Consider the following 15,975-nt stretch of genomic DNA (forward strand, 5'->3'; position numbering starts at 1 on the left):
TTTCATGTCGAAATTTGGTGTAACATTGTCACAAACAGGAGCCTGTTGCCAGAACCGAGCAGATGTTTTTTCCGAAGGAAGAATCGGATGTGTTTTGCGGGGGGTGGGAGAGCAAACATGCACCTTGCTCTGATGTGTTTTCCTCACCTGGTTTTCTGGAATGCGAGCTGAAGACCCGTCTCTTTCCCGGTGTTTTCTGCTTTCCTTCCAGGAGATGGCGCTCCCGCCCTTCCTGCCTGTGTAGGCGTTGGAATTTCTCCTGGGGTGTTTTTTTTGGGGGGCTCACATGTTGCTGAACACGTGTTCATAAAGCTGCACCCCGAAATGTAAGATGGTCCCAGAAAGGACTGGCTATTTACCACAGGGATGAGCTGGTCCAAATCTGGAAAGGTTTGTGGCTTCAAATCATTCCTATTATTGGAGGTAGGCCTTGTTTTTCCAGGAGGTTACTGGGATCTGTCTGCATGGAAATTCTTTTAGCTCCCCTCGGAAGCATTTGGCTGCTGTCAGTCAGGGTGACCAATTCCTGTCAGGCCACGCTGATTATTTTTGGTTGTGTGGGGTGTTTTGCTCAGAGTTTGATCCATAAATTCCCTTTAAGGTGTGTATAGGAAGGTTTCACACTGACCTAATAGACTTTCTATGTTTGAAGTGGGAAAAGCAATGTCAGTGCACTTGAATATCTTTATTTCTAAGGCATTACACATGTAAAGGATGATATGAGGCGTTCCAATGGTTGTGTGTTGTTTGTGACCCAAAAGGAGCAATCTGAATGTGAGTGACCTGTTGGTGTAGAAAAGCAAAGCCTGTGGTATTATCTGCATAGATTTCTTTGTCCGTTCCTCTGTTCTCTTGGCTTATTTCCAAGACTTCACTATCCATTTTGGGAAAAGATAGGCCTGCCCTCTTTGATGGGTGGATTTAAAAAAAAAAAGTGATGCTTAAGCATAAATGCACAGGTGAGTTTAAATCGGAAGCTCTCAGACTGCTGAGTGCGCACTCGGAGAATAAAAGCATAGAATAACAAATGTTCCTGCAGGAATCTGTACTTGGAAAATCCCAGAACTGTGGGCACACAGGACCTTTGGGCCTCTGGAGGTCAGGTGGGCAGGAGAAGTAGCTGATGGGCTCAGCAAGTTTCCAGGTGGAGTTCTGAACTCGTGTTACTGATGGCTGAAGGAATAATGCTCCTGGTCTGTGCCCTGCTGAAACAGTGCTGGACAAGCTGTTGAGTGCCTTGCGAGTTTTTTTTATCCTGAAGTGCTGGATTGGCATGGGGGGAGAGATGGAAGGGAGGAAGACAACATGAGATGGTTCCTCTTTAATGAGCTTAGTCCCCAAACATGTGGAGTGGGACTTGTACATGTGGTTCTTGGGCCAACGTGCCTGAGAACTCCCTTTAATTGTCACACTGAGCATGACTGCAATGGCACTGCTGGCTTCTGGAAGTCACTGTGGGAGGGAGGGAGTGCTGCAGCACCTTTAGCACTGCAGATGATGTATGATGGCTTTAGGTTTGTTTTATCTGAACCTGCTGTTAGTTTAACTAAGGAGAAGAGCCGGGATTCACGCTTACGGCACTCAGAAACATTTGCCCAAAAAAGGAAGAAGTGGTCCTGGGAGCCTGTGTGCAGTTGTGGGGAGTGCAGGGTTTAGGCTGACACTCAGCCTCAACCTGGACTTGTAGGGGAATTCATGGCACTCCAAAAAACCTGGAATCCCCGTGGGTCAAGCTGAGTTCACAAGGCTTGTGCTGGGAGTTCTGCCACAGCTGGAGGAGCAGGGCAGGAATGTTACAGCTGCCACCAGGGCTGGCAGGTTTTTAGTGCTGAGATGGGTGTTCTGAATGATTAAATGTGATTTTATTATCCATGTTCTGCAATACCAGTGGTCTTGGCAGCCTCCAGGCTCTGGGAGAGGCTAACACCACAGCTGAAAATCTGTCCTTGTGGGAAAACTTGGATTGACTGAAATAGGACGGGGGGAAAGCTCTTGAGGGTGACTAAAAACACTGTTAGGGATAAACATAACTCTTCTCCAAGCAGTTATTTCTGTCAGTACCTCAGCTTGCAGGTGGCTAAAGGCTTCATCCCACCAGGACACGAAGGGAGAATTGTCATTGTGTCACCTGCAGGACTGCTTGGAAAACAAGAGGAAAATGGCAGTCTTCCAAATTGCCAGGTACTGGGAGATGCTGGGTTAAGGTCACACGTGGTGACACTGCAATACCATGTTGTTTTCCTGGGCTAATCTCATGGATTTTAAGAAGGCTTATTAAAAAACATTGTAAAAAACCCAGTTGAAACCTGGAAAAATACTTAACTGTCGGGCATTCTGGAAGTGGGGAATGCACATAAAAACTCCTTCCCTTGCCAGAGATGGATCCTTCTCAGAGCCATGTTTCCCCAGCTGTTCTGTGGAAGTCTGAGCCAGCACATGCCCAGCTTTCCAGGAACACAAGGTATGCCTGCCTCCAATCTCTTCAGCCAGGGATTTGCCAAGTGGAGAAATGGCTCTTTGGCACCAACGTACAGAAAACTGACATCTGCCTAGAGATTTGAAAAAAAGGGAGGCTGAAAGCAGTTTATTTCTACAACCCCAGTGACTTTTAGTGCCATTATTTCCAAGATCTGTGGCAGCAGCTGACAGCTGCCTCAGTGCTTTTCAAGTTGTGCCCTTCAAACTTTCAGCCTTTGAACTATCTCACATTTCTCTTGAGAGAGTCTGAAGTTTACTTTGTAATTGTATTTGCTGCTAATCTGTAATAAGACTCAAAATAGAAATGCTGCTTTTGTGTTAAATAGGATGCGAAGGACAAAACTTTACCAAACTCTGAATTTCTGAAAATTTCAAGTCTTTTGCACCAAGTGCAAAACTTGAGAAATGCTGGAAATGAACGTTTGCTAGAGGGAAAAGCTCTCCCTTCATATTATGGAATGGGTAAATCTGCAAAGTTATCTAAGTTATGGGTCTGGAGTTCTGACTTTTAACAGGGTCTTTGGAGCAGTGTTGTCAGAACAGCAGGAAGGAAGGTAGGAGAAACAGGGAGGAGGAGGCTGTAGCTGGACTAGGGAAACAAGTTGTAAAAGCCTAAAAAACGGCAGCAGGGAGATGAACAACACAAATGGTTAGAAGATGGACTTGACACATTTATATTGAGTTACTGAACCCTCTGTGTGCTTGGCTTTAATTATTTGCACCTGTTCTTTCCTGCTGGTGCTTCTTTGACTTTGGTGAAATGGCCCAGAGTTTCACCTGAGGAGTTAGAAGGGACCTGGGGCTTGTGTATTGTTTGCTGTGGGAATTCCAGCTCAGTGCTTAAAGGCATACAGTCCTGGGGAGGAAAAAAACACCCCTAAAAAATCTGACCTCCAATTCGGAGTTCAAGATGGTAGCGTTCATTAGGAAGTGAATCAAAACCGAGCAGATGGTGTTACCATGGGGAGTTGTTATCAAATTGAGCTGCCATTGTTGCATTTCATCAGGCAAGCAGGAGATGAAGGCAGCAGCAGCAGCCCAGCCCTGTGCAATCATCTGCTATGTGGGGACTGGGATACTGCTATGAAGCAGGAATGCTGAAATTAGCAGGAAAAAAGCCCATTTCATTCACAGGCTAGTAAAAATAAACTCACTTTCTGAGTTCATTTTAATTTGGGGCTTGGAATGGCTGTAACTTCAAATTGGGGCTGTTTTTACTTATCCTGTGACTTGTAGGAGCCAAACTTTAATTTGGAAACGTTGGCTCTGAGGTGTGTTGAGTGTGCAGTGCTGGAGGGGTGACAAGGGAAGCTTTTCTTGAGTGGACACAGTACTGTGTGTTTGGAAGTGCTTAAATCAAGAAAACACTGTAAGGGCAGCAGCTGGACTTAAGTTTCTGTTGTGGTTTTCTTTTTTTTTCTTTCTTTTTTTTTTTTAGTTTGAGTGCTTGATTTGTGATTGCTTGCCTTTGAATCTTTTAACTCTTACTCGGATTTGCTCTAGGAAGGAAGAGCAAAACAGCGGCCATGCCAAGAAAGAACGGACATGGAAATAGACCAGGCTTTGATACTTACTGTTACAATCCTACAACGCAAACTGACACCCAAAACACAACCAATTCGAGGCTTCCAGCCCCGGCGAGAGGATGACCTCTCCCTTCCAGCCACCGGGATGGATCAAGTCAGTGGGGTCAGATCCACCACAAACGCGTTTGCTTTGCCTGATCCCGGCGCTGCTGCGGCTGGGACGGGCTGCGGGATTACTGGGGGCTGCTCCATCCTCAGGTAGCCGGCGGGGGGAAGGAGGAGAATACAGAATCCTCTGACTCCCCCCGGCGCAAGGTGCCGGGGAGTAGGAGGGGGAGAAGGAGGAGAAGGAGAGGCTCCGGTGCCGGGAGGAAGGAGGGCGCAGCGCTGCCCGGGGCGGGGCGGGGGGCGGGCGGGCAGCGGCGCGGAGCTGCCCCTTTGTCTGCGGGCGAAGTTTGGCGGCGGGGCGGGGGCCGAGGCGCTGGCCCGGCACCTGCCGCGGGCCCGGCGGGCACTCGCTGCTCGCCGCCAGGGGCCATGGGCGCCCCGAGCGCCGCCGGAGCCACCGTGCTGCTGCTGCTGCTGCCGCCGCTCCTGCTCCGCGCCGCGCTGGCCGGTGCCGCCTCAGGTGAGTCGCCGCGCCGGGCGCGTCCCCGTCCCGCGGGCAGTGGGATCCCTGAGGAGAAAGCCGGCTCCGAGGCGCCTTTTCGCCTGGGGTACGGGACGGTTCTGCCTGCCTCGTCGCGCTCCCGGCCCGGGCGGGGGTCCGCCTCCGCCCCCCGCCATTTTGGCGGCTTCTCCACAGGCGAGGTGAGGGACACCGGGGCGAAGCCGTGCCCGGCTCTTCCCGCCGTCGGCTGCCGGGCGTGGAGGAACGCGTGTCCCGCTCCGGGCATCGCCGGGCTGCCCCTCACGCCGTGCGGGAAGGCGGCGACGCTTGGCCGTGCCCAGGTGAGGGGTGCTGCCCCAGCGCGGCGTGTGGGGCTGGAGTTGTGCGAGCCCGCAGCCCGTGCCCGCGCTGAGGGGCCGGGCAGCGCCAGCCGCAGCCCTCACGCACCCCGCGGGTGGGGAGCGCTCGGGAATGCGGCGCTGGGAGCTGGTCAGTGCCTGGGAAGCGTGAGGGGAGCCGGCAGCAGCCGTCCCCTGCTCCTCGCGTTGGGAGGAGGCGGCTGGAAGCCAGCTCGGCGTGCGTGGATGTCGCGGTGGGAGCGCTCGGGGAGACACGGCGGGGTTTGCCTCGGTGTGCTGGACGGACTTGTGGCCAGCGCAAGGCTGCGCGGTGCTGCCAGGCAGGCACGCTGCTGGTGTTTGGAGTTTGGGAGTGAGGGTTGGCCGCCTTCGTGCTCTGAGGTTGCTTTCCAAGTTGTCCTTTGGCTGTAGGTTGTTGGTGTCTGAAGTGGCACTCTCCCCGAGTCCTGTTCCCACCGTGATTCCCCTTTGGCACGGCTGTCTTAGGGAATAGCAGCAGTTAAAATCAGCGATGTGTGTGCGAGCTGAGGCGCTGCTCGGTGTGCCTTTGGGTTATTAACTCGCTGGGTAGCGCTCTGACAGACTTCACTTTTACCAAAAATAAAAGCTCTGAAACCAGAAAATTACATTACCAACAACCTGCATCCAAGATGTCCCCCACAAAACTACCGCAGCAATAAGTCTGGGGGTTTCTTCTTTAGGTGCTTCAGTATGTGAAAGTCCTAATTTGCAGAATGCTTTCCAGGTGTGCTTTGCAACAGGTGTTGATCACACCTGGGGCTTCGAGTTTCATGGAAAATCAGGGCACTGTTGCATAGCGACCTTAATTAACGTGTGTGTAGTGTGTTTGGCTCACCCATAATTGGGGACAAAAGTACAATTTATTTGTAACTAAGGATTGTCTAAGTCCTGCGAAGTTGGGTTGTATCTTAGTCTCCCTTGGTAACTTGTAAAAGAGGGAGATGTGTCTTTGCCCTCTGTGGGGAAGAAGGATCAGACTTTGTGAGTTTGCTTTCTAGTCCTACATGGTCCCTATTCCCTGCTCTGGCCCCGGAGGGGATGAGCACACTGGTATTTTAAGCAACTCTAGCTGTCAGTGAGCTAAAAAGAAAAGGCAGCCAGCCCTGGAGGGGTAAAACAGATGGGTTGTGCTGCTCTTAACTAACTGATACTAAATTTTTGGGGTTCCACCCTCCCCAAGCTTTTTGTGTGACCAAAATGTGTGACCTTGTGTTTTGCACTGAACTTTGGGGTGGTGCTGGATGATGAACCTTGAAATTATATTCTCTTGCCAAAAGAACAGCTATTTGCTGAATTCGAGAGAAGTGTGGCTGGGCTCCTGTGGCTCATCTTCTTGGCAAGGGAAGATAATTCCCAGTGGTGCCTCCACAGCCACTTGTAGCCGAGCTGAAGACGAGCTCAAAGGAGGAGCTTTTGATTCCAAGAAGTGTAGCTCCCAGGTTTTCTGTACAGATTGGCCTAATCTGCATTTCTTGGGAAATTCCACTCTTTGACAGGGAAATTCTGACTTTCCTGGGTGGTCCCTCGAGGCAGCCTTTCCCACAATTTCCCTTTCATCTTGGAGTTCCTTGGGTTGTTTTGGATTGCGCATTCTCCTCACGTTTTTTGGGATAGATCATGTGTAGTTGCTCCAGAGCGACCATTTCCCAGAAAATCGATAGAAGAGCTGTCATTCAGTTTATCCGTTGCTTTACTTCCTAAGCTTTTATTTCATTATTGGGGTGGAATATGTCAGGTGTGCTTGGGTGTGCCACTGCCCCGTCCCTGGCTGGGAGAAGCTTTCTCTCAGCCAGCAGGGCCAGGGAAGCTGAAGCAGGAGGAGCCCTGTGAGCCTGTCCTGTTGTCCTTGCAGGAGTGATTTAGGAGTGGGGTATCACACTGGCTTTTCTCGCTGTTATTTTGGCAGGTCCCCTCTTTCCTCCCTGCCTTTTTGAGCCCGCCTATGCCAGAGGTCCTGCCCCTTATCCAGGGGTTGCCTAGCTGCCCCAAAACTGCATTTTTTTTCTGGCTGCCCAGTTCAGAGCAGGTTCACTGGAGGATATACTGCTGCTGTTACTTGCTTCTAACCTGATTTATTTTCCTTTTGGTCCCTCAGGTGCCTGTGTCTACCATGGCTTCTCATTTGAGGTAGGTGAGCTTGAACATGTTGTGCTGGGGAAGGGTTGGAGAGGGTGCTGTTGAACTTGACTCCAGTTCCTGCTTTTTGTCACCCCTGTGGCTGGGGTGCAGGTCACAGGTCTGGCAGCTTCCAGTCTGCTGGACAACACACACCCCTCTCTCTGGAGAGTTTGGGAATGCTCCCTGGGCTTTTGAACCCAGCCAGTGTAACTGGGTGAAAGGATGTGAGGGGTTTCCGGGGTGTTGGGAGCCACAGATGTGCAGTCCCAGGCAGGATGGAGGTGGTGCTCTGTAAAACATCAGTGCAGTGCCAGGATACGTTCTGTGCTTCTTTCCCTGGACTAATGAGCTATTAATGGTGACAGCCTAACACTTTTTCCCCTCAGCTGGTCACCGTGAGTCTGGTGTACCCTGACTGATCCTTATAAACCCAACGCATTTTCTATTCTGGTGTCTGTAGAAATGCAATCCGTGAGTGACTCCGTACAAGAATCACAGTTCTTAAGTACTCATGAACAGTGTTTTGCTCGGTAACACTTGTCTGCCTTGCTCTGGTACTCTGGGCTAAGAGGAGGTGCCTGAGCTACTTTGTGTTTCTGGAATGCTTCTAAATGTGCTTGCTCCTCTTATTGATGCACTGTGGAGGGTCCTGGCAGCCCCCAATGGAAACCTGCAGCGACTTCTTATTGCATGTTAAACGATGGTTGGGAACACTGTTTCCTTTTGGTGTTTCCTGCTAGTCAGGGTTTTTCTCCCTGTTCGCTGCAGAGGAGGCCAGAATGATTAGAGGGATGGAGCACCTCTTCCATGGGGTGAGGCTGAGAGAGTTGGGATTGTCTAGCCTGGAGAAGCCTTGGGGTGACCCTTACCTGAAGGGAACATAAAAGAAAGATGGAGAGAGGCTGTTTCAAAGGGATGGGGTGACAGGACAAAGGGGAACGGGTTCAAACCAGCAGAGAGGGTATGTTCAGATTGGATATTGGAGAGGAATTCTTGGCTGTGAGGGGGTGAGATGCTGGCACAGGCTGCCCACAGAGGCTGTGATTTCCCCTGGATCCCTGGAAGTATCCAAGGCCAGGAGCTTGGAGCAACCTGGAACTGGGGGAGGTGTCCATGCCCATGGCAGGGGTGGCACTGGATGGGCTTTGAGTGCCTCCCAAGCCACTGTGTGGTTTCATGTGGAAGTGGCTGTAGGTGAGCTGCTCCTGGGTTATTGTAGGAACGCTGTTTGCTGCAGGAGTCACCTGAAAAACCCTTGGTGCATAAATCAAACCTTTAAGTGCAGCGATGCGGGCACTGCAGGGCTGCTGGAATTGTTAAGGTTGCACAAGTCCCGCCTCTTCCTTGACTGACTTAGCTCCACGTATGTCCAGGGTCTGCTCGTGTTTGTGGCTTTGCTCTGAGGGAAAGCACCTCCCCTGAGTGTGATTCCCAGCTGAGCTGCTTGGTGTTCTTCCCTCTGGCTTCTCCTGACAGTGAGCTTTCAGCTCCCTTTACTTAGAGGAAATCCACGTTATTTTTCCTTAGCTGCAGGCCATGAGGAGACACACTCACATCACTCTGTAAGTCAGGGTGTGTGGGAGGTGTGGAGCAAATCCAAAAAGCTGGTGTCTTTCTGCCAGCCTTTCTGCCAGCTGGCTCCTGCCAAGATGAGGGGAAGGACGGGTTTCAAAGTACCTTGAGGTGGTTTAAATGGTGAGTGACTTTGTGTCAGGCGGAGGCTGAAGCACGGAAGGACAAGTCCAGCTGAGCAATATCCATTTCCAGTTTGTCCTCTTTAAAACACGGACGTAGTCTGTGGCACCAGCTGCTAGTAGTGCACCTGAGGATGGATTTCTGGGCTAGATTGTTCTGGAAGTTTCCTGAGACACAAATGGGCTGCTTGGTTTTAACACCGTAAAGCACTAAAGAAGCATTTTTTGAAAGAAAATGTTTTTAGTCTTTGGGTCAAAAATTGTGAACAGCATAAAAAGACCTAGCTTAATCCATAGTAAATGGTACTGTACTTGTGCTTCTACCAAAAATTTTGCTTCCCTGTTTCATTTTGAAACATCTGTGTGCATTTAGAAGTTTAAAGAAATCCTGATCTTATGCTTTTAAAATCACATTTCTGTTTCCATCAGTAGTTTGTGCTGGACAGAAATTAGAGTGGAAAGGTAATAAATAAAAAATTATGGGGGTCTTCTTTCCCCCCCCCACTTTCAAATCTCCCATTCAAGAGAGCTTCTACTCTGAATAAATTCAGTGACTTTTAAAATAAATGTTAGCAAGTGCAAAGCACTTCTGGTTAGGGAATATGTCAAATTAGCATTGGAAAATGGGCTTCATTTTAATTTCATTAGAAAGGTAGGACATTACTACTGAAAAATGAGATCAGAATTTAATATTTCAGTTGAAAGGTTTGCTTGTTAACTCTTACAATGGTCAAGATGTTTTAAAATGATGTGATTTCAATGCCACTGCTTAGCCTGGGGCTACATCCTCTGGATGTGCATGAATGTTTTGCAGTTAAGATTTATTAATACAGTAATGCAGTGCTTCTCATGGAGCAAATCTCATTTGCTTGTGGGTTTCAGGAAGCTGGGATCAACTGAGGATCAAAAATAAAAGTGATTTTTGAATCAAGCATGTGCTGCATGTGTGTTCCTTCTTTGTATTCCTCGAAAACAGCAGTGAAATGCAGAGGGGTGGGGATACGCTCTTTATTTCATGGTACCAGGTAAAAGAACCTTAGATGTAAGAGTTTTCTCCTGAGGACAAAGTGAGTTTTTATCCCTTCATCAGCAAATGAAGGGGACAGAGGAAGACATTTTAATACAAAATATTTTTTCTTTTTTACCTTAGTGGTTCTAAATGTCACCTTCTTGCCCAAGCAAATGCACCCTCATGCAGAAGCAGCATCTCTCAGTTCCCCCTGAGCTGGGCAGGGCTCAGATTCACAGCCCCAGTGTCTGGGAGCAGCAGTGGCACCTGAAGAGGCACATCCCACTCCATGATGTGTCTAGGCAGGGATGAGGCAGTGCCCTGCACCAAGCACACTTCCCCTACTGCCAGCAGAGCACCCAGCCAATGTCTCTGCTTACCCTGAGGTGATTTATCTCACCAGGTATTTCACAGCGGGCTGCAGATGTGTGGAATTTATCATCCCCTTCCCTCCTCTCCAACCCCTCCGTGCATGTGGACGTGTCTGTGGTTTTTCACAGTACATTCACTGCTCAGAAATTGTTCTTTCTCCTCTTTTTTTTTTTTTTTTTTTTTTTCTTTTTGGGTCTCGTATTCCAGCAGTCCAGAGCCCAGCAGTGAAGTTGTGCCCCTCTTCATTGTCCGTGCACCTTTAAGAGCAGCCTTTGGCCCTGTGTTGGATTCCATGGTGTTCTCTTCCTAAACAGTCAGGTACAGGCAGGGCTTTTTGCAGAAGGTGTTCTAAAACAGCTCCTCTTTGCTTTGGATAGGAGAAATTCATAAACCTGGAGACATTCATAAACTACAAGAGATTTCTGGGAGTTGTGGGGCTTTTGAGCTTGAATCTGTGGCTCTGGGCTGTTCTCCTTGGAGCTGTGAGTGTCTGCTGGCTGTGATATTCTTCTCCAGAGGCCTTTCTTCTCCATCCTGCTGGTGTAAGACTCATGCGTTAATCCTCACTGTGTTGTTGGAGGTCATTTGCCATCAGCTTTATTTGGAGATCAGGGTCTTTACAAGAGCTGCCCCCTTCCACGTTTTCCATCCCAGCGAGCTCCCTTGGTCAGGATTCCCATTTGCATTTTCTCTTTAGAGGAGGAGTTGCAATGCCTGATTAATTGATAAGAGAAATTTTACGACTTTGCTGTATATTTTCAGTGACCTCCAAGGAGCTTAAGGGTTTTGCAAGATGACTGAGGAAAGTGGATCCCCACTTGGTTGGCAAATTGAACATCTAGGGTGAAGAAGTTAAAAGGAACTGAATGTCCTCTCAGGCTTTTGAAATCATAAACCTTAGGCAAAATTGGACTACTGTGTCTGGACAGTGGTCCCATGTGGAATCTCTCATCTCTAGGGTGGTTTCATTGTGTTCCTTTTTCCCTCCCCAGCCCCATGCCATTATAGTTAGTTTGTTAAATGTTGTTCAGGAGAAGTCATTCCCTGTGCTTTTTCAGCTAACATAACGTCTGCAGTTTTTGCCATTTTAACCACTGAATTCACCCAAGGTACTCCTTGGCACTTTCAGGAAGACAAAAACTCCCAAATCTGAAGCTCTTCCCGGCTGGGTGCATTGATTTTCTGTCAGCCTGGGGAGGGGCTGTCGGGAGCCACGTGGTGCTCTGAAGTTTGTGATGCCAGGATGCCAATATTTCTGCCAGGCATACTGGATAGCTTCTAGTGGGAATGCAGGCAGCAGACTTGCCTGGGATGGCTGCTGTAATTCTTCTCATGCTGTGGTTTATGGCTGAGCCGTAGATTAAGGAGGCCCGTTAGGATAAAACACTCGATTTTGTAATCATTGTATCTACTCCTGAGTCGTTCCGTAATGAATCCTCTCACTAACCCTGGGAGCTCAGCATTCAAAGGATCTTTATATTACCAGCTGCCATGCTGCAGCTGAAGGAGAGTCCTAGGCTCTGTGTTTCTGAGGATCAGCCAGGGGAAAAAAATCCTCTCCCTCCTCCCGCAAAATAAATCCTGAACATGACTTCTTCCCAGATTAATTTGAATAATATTAAGCCAGATGTTTCGTTACTCAAAAAAAAAAAAAAGTTAGTTTCCTAACCTGCTTTGCATGTGTTTTATGGAGATCAAAATGAAGCTTCTTGCAGGCTGAAAAGTGGGAAATTTTAGTTTAAGTATAATAAATTTTTGGGGATGTCAACAGGAGCTGAAAGATGGCAAAGATAAGAAACTTTGAACCCTTTGGTTATCAAACCTGAGATCTTGTTTCTAACAGAATGGCTCCCAGAAAACCTTGAACTTTTCCTTTCCTGGGAATTCACCTGTTGTCCTGCCTGAATAGATTTGGTCACGGTCATGTGCGATTAATTCCTTTTGGGTGCTCAGCCGGCTCGAGACTGAGATGCCATACATCAGGTGTTGTGGTTCATGGCTATTTATATTTTCAGAGGAAACACAGGGTTGGTTGTTTAATTATGGAAATCTTCTGCTGCTGGAGACACAGTTGTCATTACTGACATGCCAAGAGACAGTTCTGAGTTAGTGGATGCTGTAAATCCTTTTATGCGTCGAGCCTGGAAAAGTGGTTTCAGGGGAAAACATGAGCAAACTTGTTAGCAATTTCTTTCCTACATTTTTTGCAGTTTTATAGATTCTTCTATGTATGTAAAAAGCCTGATTTTCTTGAGTGCATAAGGAATCCTCAGTGTTGCAGAGTAGAAATAACTTGCTACACTTTTATTCCAGTGGGTTCATTTTTCGTTATTATTTAAAAAAATCAGGATTCTAAAAGTGCTCCATTTTGGAAACCTGGTTTTAAATTGGAGGCACTTAAAAATTGCATCTACTTCTTTCTGTCTTGATTTCTCATTAAAACTGTGAGACCACCGTGGTTATTGAAAGGGAACCCTAAAAGTGCCTCAGTCTGCTGTTAAATGGAAATCTTCCAAACCAAAAAGAAATTATATGCTTCCATTGAGTGACATAAAGGGTAATTCTTAGACCTCTTTTGCATGTTTTATTTAAAACAAAAATTCCCTCAATGAAACAATAAACTTAATGAAAACCTGTTTAAATTTTAATGAAATCCTTAGGACAAAGCAAAGACGAATATGTTACTTTCAAAGACATTGGGAAACTTCATATTAGATAAAATGGAACCAATTGAGATACAGTTGATTAAAAATTGAGGAGAATTTGTCCCAGAATTTAGGCTTTACGCCTTGTTACCTCAGAGAAGTCTGGCCATGACTGCAGGGCAGTGTTTTGCAGTATTTTTTTTTTTTCATGCTGTAATTTTACTTCCTAAGAGGTTTTTGGAGGCTTGAATGCAATCCAGGGATGGATCCTTTGCATGTGTGGTGTGTGGTTAACAGGTGTATCTGTGATGACACAGGATAGCTGAGACCCATCAGCATGGTAAAAGTAGAATGGATTTTAAAGTCATTTACCTCTGTAATGTTGGGGGTTCCTTTTCTGTCTGGTGCCTTTATACTTTGTTTCTGAGCAGAATGAATTAATTCAACAGTGGTCCTGCTGTTTCTTTCGGAAGATGATGTGGCTTTAACCCCCTTTGTACATCTTGCTGTGTACCACAGAGTTTCTCTAGTCACAGGGTCCTTTGCAGGGGGTTTCAGAAGTATTTGCTGGCTTTAGAAGAGTGGAAAGGCTTCACTCTTCAGAGAGGAATGTGCTGGAGTTACCATAGATCCTTCCTTCTCCTCTGACCTCATTCTGTGGGGGAAGATCTAAGCTCACAAGATGCAAGGCTGTCACTTCTCCTTCTTGCTTTGGGCAGAGAAATATCTGTGAGATCAGAGGCAAGCCTCTTGAAATCCCTAGGAAAAGGCATCGTCCATGATACTTTGCAGCCTAGGAGGGAGCTGTGCAGTTCAGCTGCTCTTCCTGCTGGGATCAGCATCCTGTGTTGTCCCTTGGATGGCATTTCTGCCTGGTCAGAGCTGGCTGTGGGCACCTGGTGTGTCCAAGCTGCCAGAGGCACTGATATGTGACATGAAGCCCTCTCATCACCAGTTTGTGCATTATTATGGTGATGCTGATTTCCCTCATTAAAATAGGAAGTATTAGTAGCAAAAATTAACTGGGAATGATGCTTTCTAAACAAAATATTTTTGCTGGGCTTTCGTTGCTTATCAGCAAGGTATCAGCAAGCAGTGCTTGATGTTTTTGAGCCTGTGGCTTTGTGAAGAAAATGTAGGATTGAAATCTAGCACAGAGAGCCTGCAGTTCGTTCATATGTGATCTCTTCCCTCCTTTTAGTCCAGGGTGGGAACAGGCATTTTGTTCTGCAGATCTACCTGATCTGATCTTGAAGGTCAAATCTTCTCCTCAGCATCCTGTTTATACAGATGCCTTCATTAGCCTCTACAAATAGCTGCTAAAACCACATGTTCAGAGCGAGGAGATGATAATTCCTCATCTGGCAGCCTCAGTAAGTAACCTCCTTGTTAAAATCAGCTGTAGGGCTACGTAAAAGGTGCTGTGAGGTCTCTACACCCAATATTTTTAGTGCATTCTGCATGGTGGCAGCGTGTTCCTAACCTTACTGAAGTCATTTCATGCTTCTGTAATTCATTGGGTTTTTAGTGTATTTATAGATGCTATTTTATCAAGCACAGCAGTAGAAATGATGAGAGCATCTGGTGAAATCCATCACATCTCGTGCAACAACCTCTGAAAAAATAACCTTGGTAATCGAGCCTTTCCCCCTTTAGATGGTTCCACTAATGTTTTAAAGGCTTTAGATATTTAATGACACTGGCGTGCCCTAAGTGTCACTGCTGTGCTTTTCTACGGTGGAAACCACATCAGCCAGCGATGGCACCTGAAACAGCAGAGTCACCTTTCAGCTGGCACCCAGACCCTTGACTGTGACCAAGTGGAAGCAACTAAGCTGTGATTTGTTGGGATTCCTATTGGGAAACCACCCTGAGGTGGTGTTGACAGCAGCATCTGTGTGGGGTGACAGAGCGGGGTTGTGTGAGGAGTGTTGGCAGGCCAGAAAAATGAGAAATATCTGCCTGTGCTGGCAGGGAGAGCTGTTCCCCTGCTTCATCTTTCAATCTCTGGGAAGCGGTGCCCGAGTGATTTAGGTGGGGTTTGCAGCCCTGCCAGCTCACAGCCTTGCAGAGAAGCTGGAGGTGAGGCTTACGGAAACACGTTTCTATCTGGGGAGCCCGCATTCCTGCGCTCCCGAGTCCTGAGCTGCTGTGAGTGCTGCAGCTGCTTTGATGTCGGTGGAGCTGGGCATTTTCCCAGCTGAGCACTTGACCCTGGCGCTGGCAGTCAGCCTTCCAGGCATTGAGCTCATTTCATGAAGCAGGGCTGCAGGCTGGCCACGGCCTTGCCAGTTGGTGTTTTCCAGAGAGAGCATGGATTTGCCTTCTCACTTCCCTTAAGGGATTTGCAGCAAGCCCTGCTGCTGCCCTGTCTCTTTTTCATACCTTGTCTTGGCCCTACATGTGAAGTTTTGGCTCTTGTGAGCCAAGCTCCTACCTACACACATAAATGATTAGGTATTGGATCTGGAAGTTTAGATAGGAAGCTGGCTTTGGGGAATGTGTTTTTAAAGGGGGGATGCAGATTTCTTTCATATGGCTGCATTTAGACACCCTACTGCTCAGCTGCCCCGGTTGGGAATGCAATTCCCTGTGTGATTCTTGTGCTTCTGAGCCACTTTTGTGAGGGGCAGTGTGCTCTGGCATCCAGGGGCTGCAGTCCAGGCTGGAACACCAGAGATGCTGGGGGCTTGGCAAGGTCTTTGCTGCACCCATTCTGGTGTCCTGGGTGTGGGTACAGTGTCCAGGTGATGTTCTCATGATGGAGTTGTGCAGGAAGGGCTGTGGTTTGTGCTCTGTGCGTGTTCCTGCAGTAGTTTCAGCGGAGTTACTCTTGCTCCAGTCAAAGAGGATTATCCTTGCCTTCCCAAGCACTTGGAGTGCTGGAAATCCATCCGTGCTTTGGCTCTGGCGTCCCTGGGAGCAGCTCCCGGCTGTGCTTTGTGTTTCATGTCTTTGTTTCCTGGCAAGGCACTTGCTGTGGCTGCTGAGAAGTCAAATGAGGTCCTTGACTGGGGTTTATTTTTCTCTTTGCACGGTCAGTTTGGTCACTGGGAAGGTGATGATCCCAATGTGTCTGAAGGAGTTGGAAAATGGAAATTTAGGAATCTAAACAAAACTGATTTTCTCTCTCGCCTCCCCTC

General features: G+C 47.9%; 1 protein-coding gene across 1 annotated transcript in view; it reads left to right on the plus strand.

Annotated features, from left to right (window-relative positions):
- The first annotated feature begins 4,541 nt into the window (after positions 1–4,541).
- Positions 4,542–15,975, plus strand: part of FRAS1 (Fraser extracellular matrix complex subunit 1) — a 105,157-nt gene continuing 93,723 nt past the window's right edge. Inside the window, exons 1-2 of the mRNA XM_068189207.1 lie at positions 4,542–4,632; positions 7,090–7,121. Coding sequence (XP_068045308.1) covers positions 4,542–4,632; positions 7,090–7,121 — 123 coding nt within the window. The remainder of the gene's footprint in view (positions 4,633–7,089; positions 7,122–15,975) is intronic.

The sequence above is a fragment of the Anomalospiza imberbis genome, chromosome 4, assembly GCF_031753505.1.
Source record: "Anomalospiza imberbis isolate Cuckoo-Finch-1a 21T00152 chromosome 4, ASM3175350v1, whole genome shotgun sequence".
NCBI classification, from domain to species: Eukaryota; Metazoa; Chordata; class Aves; order Passeriformes; family Viduidae; genus Anomalospiza; species Anomalospiza imberbis.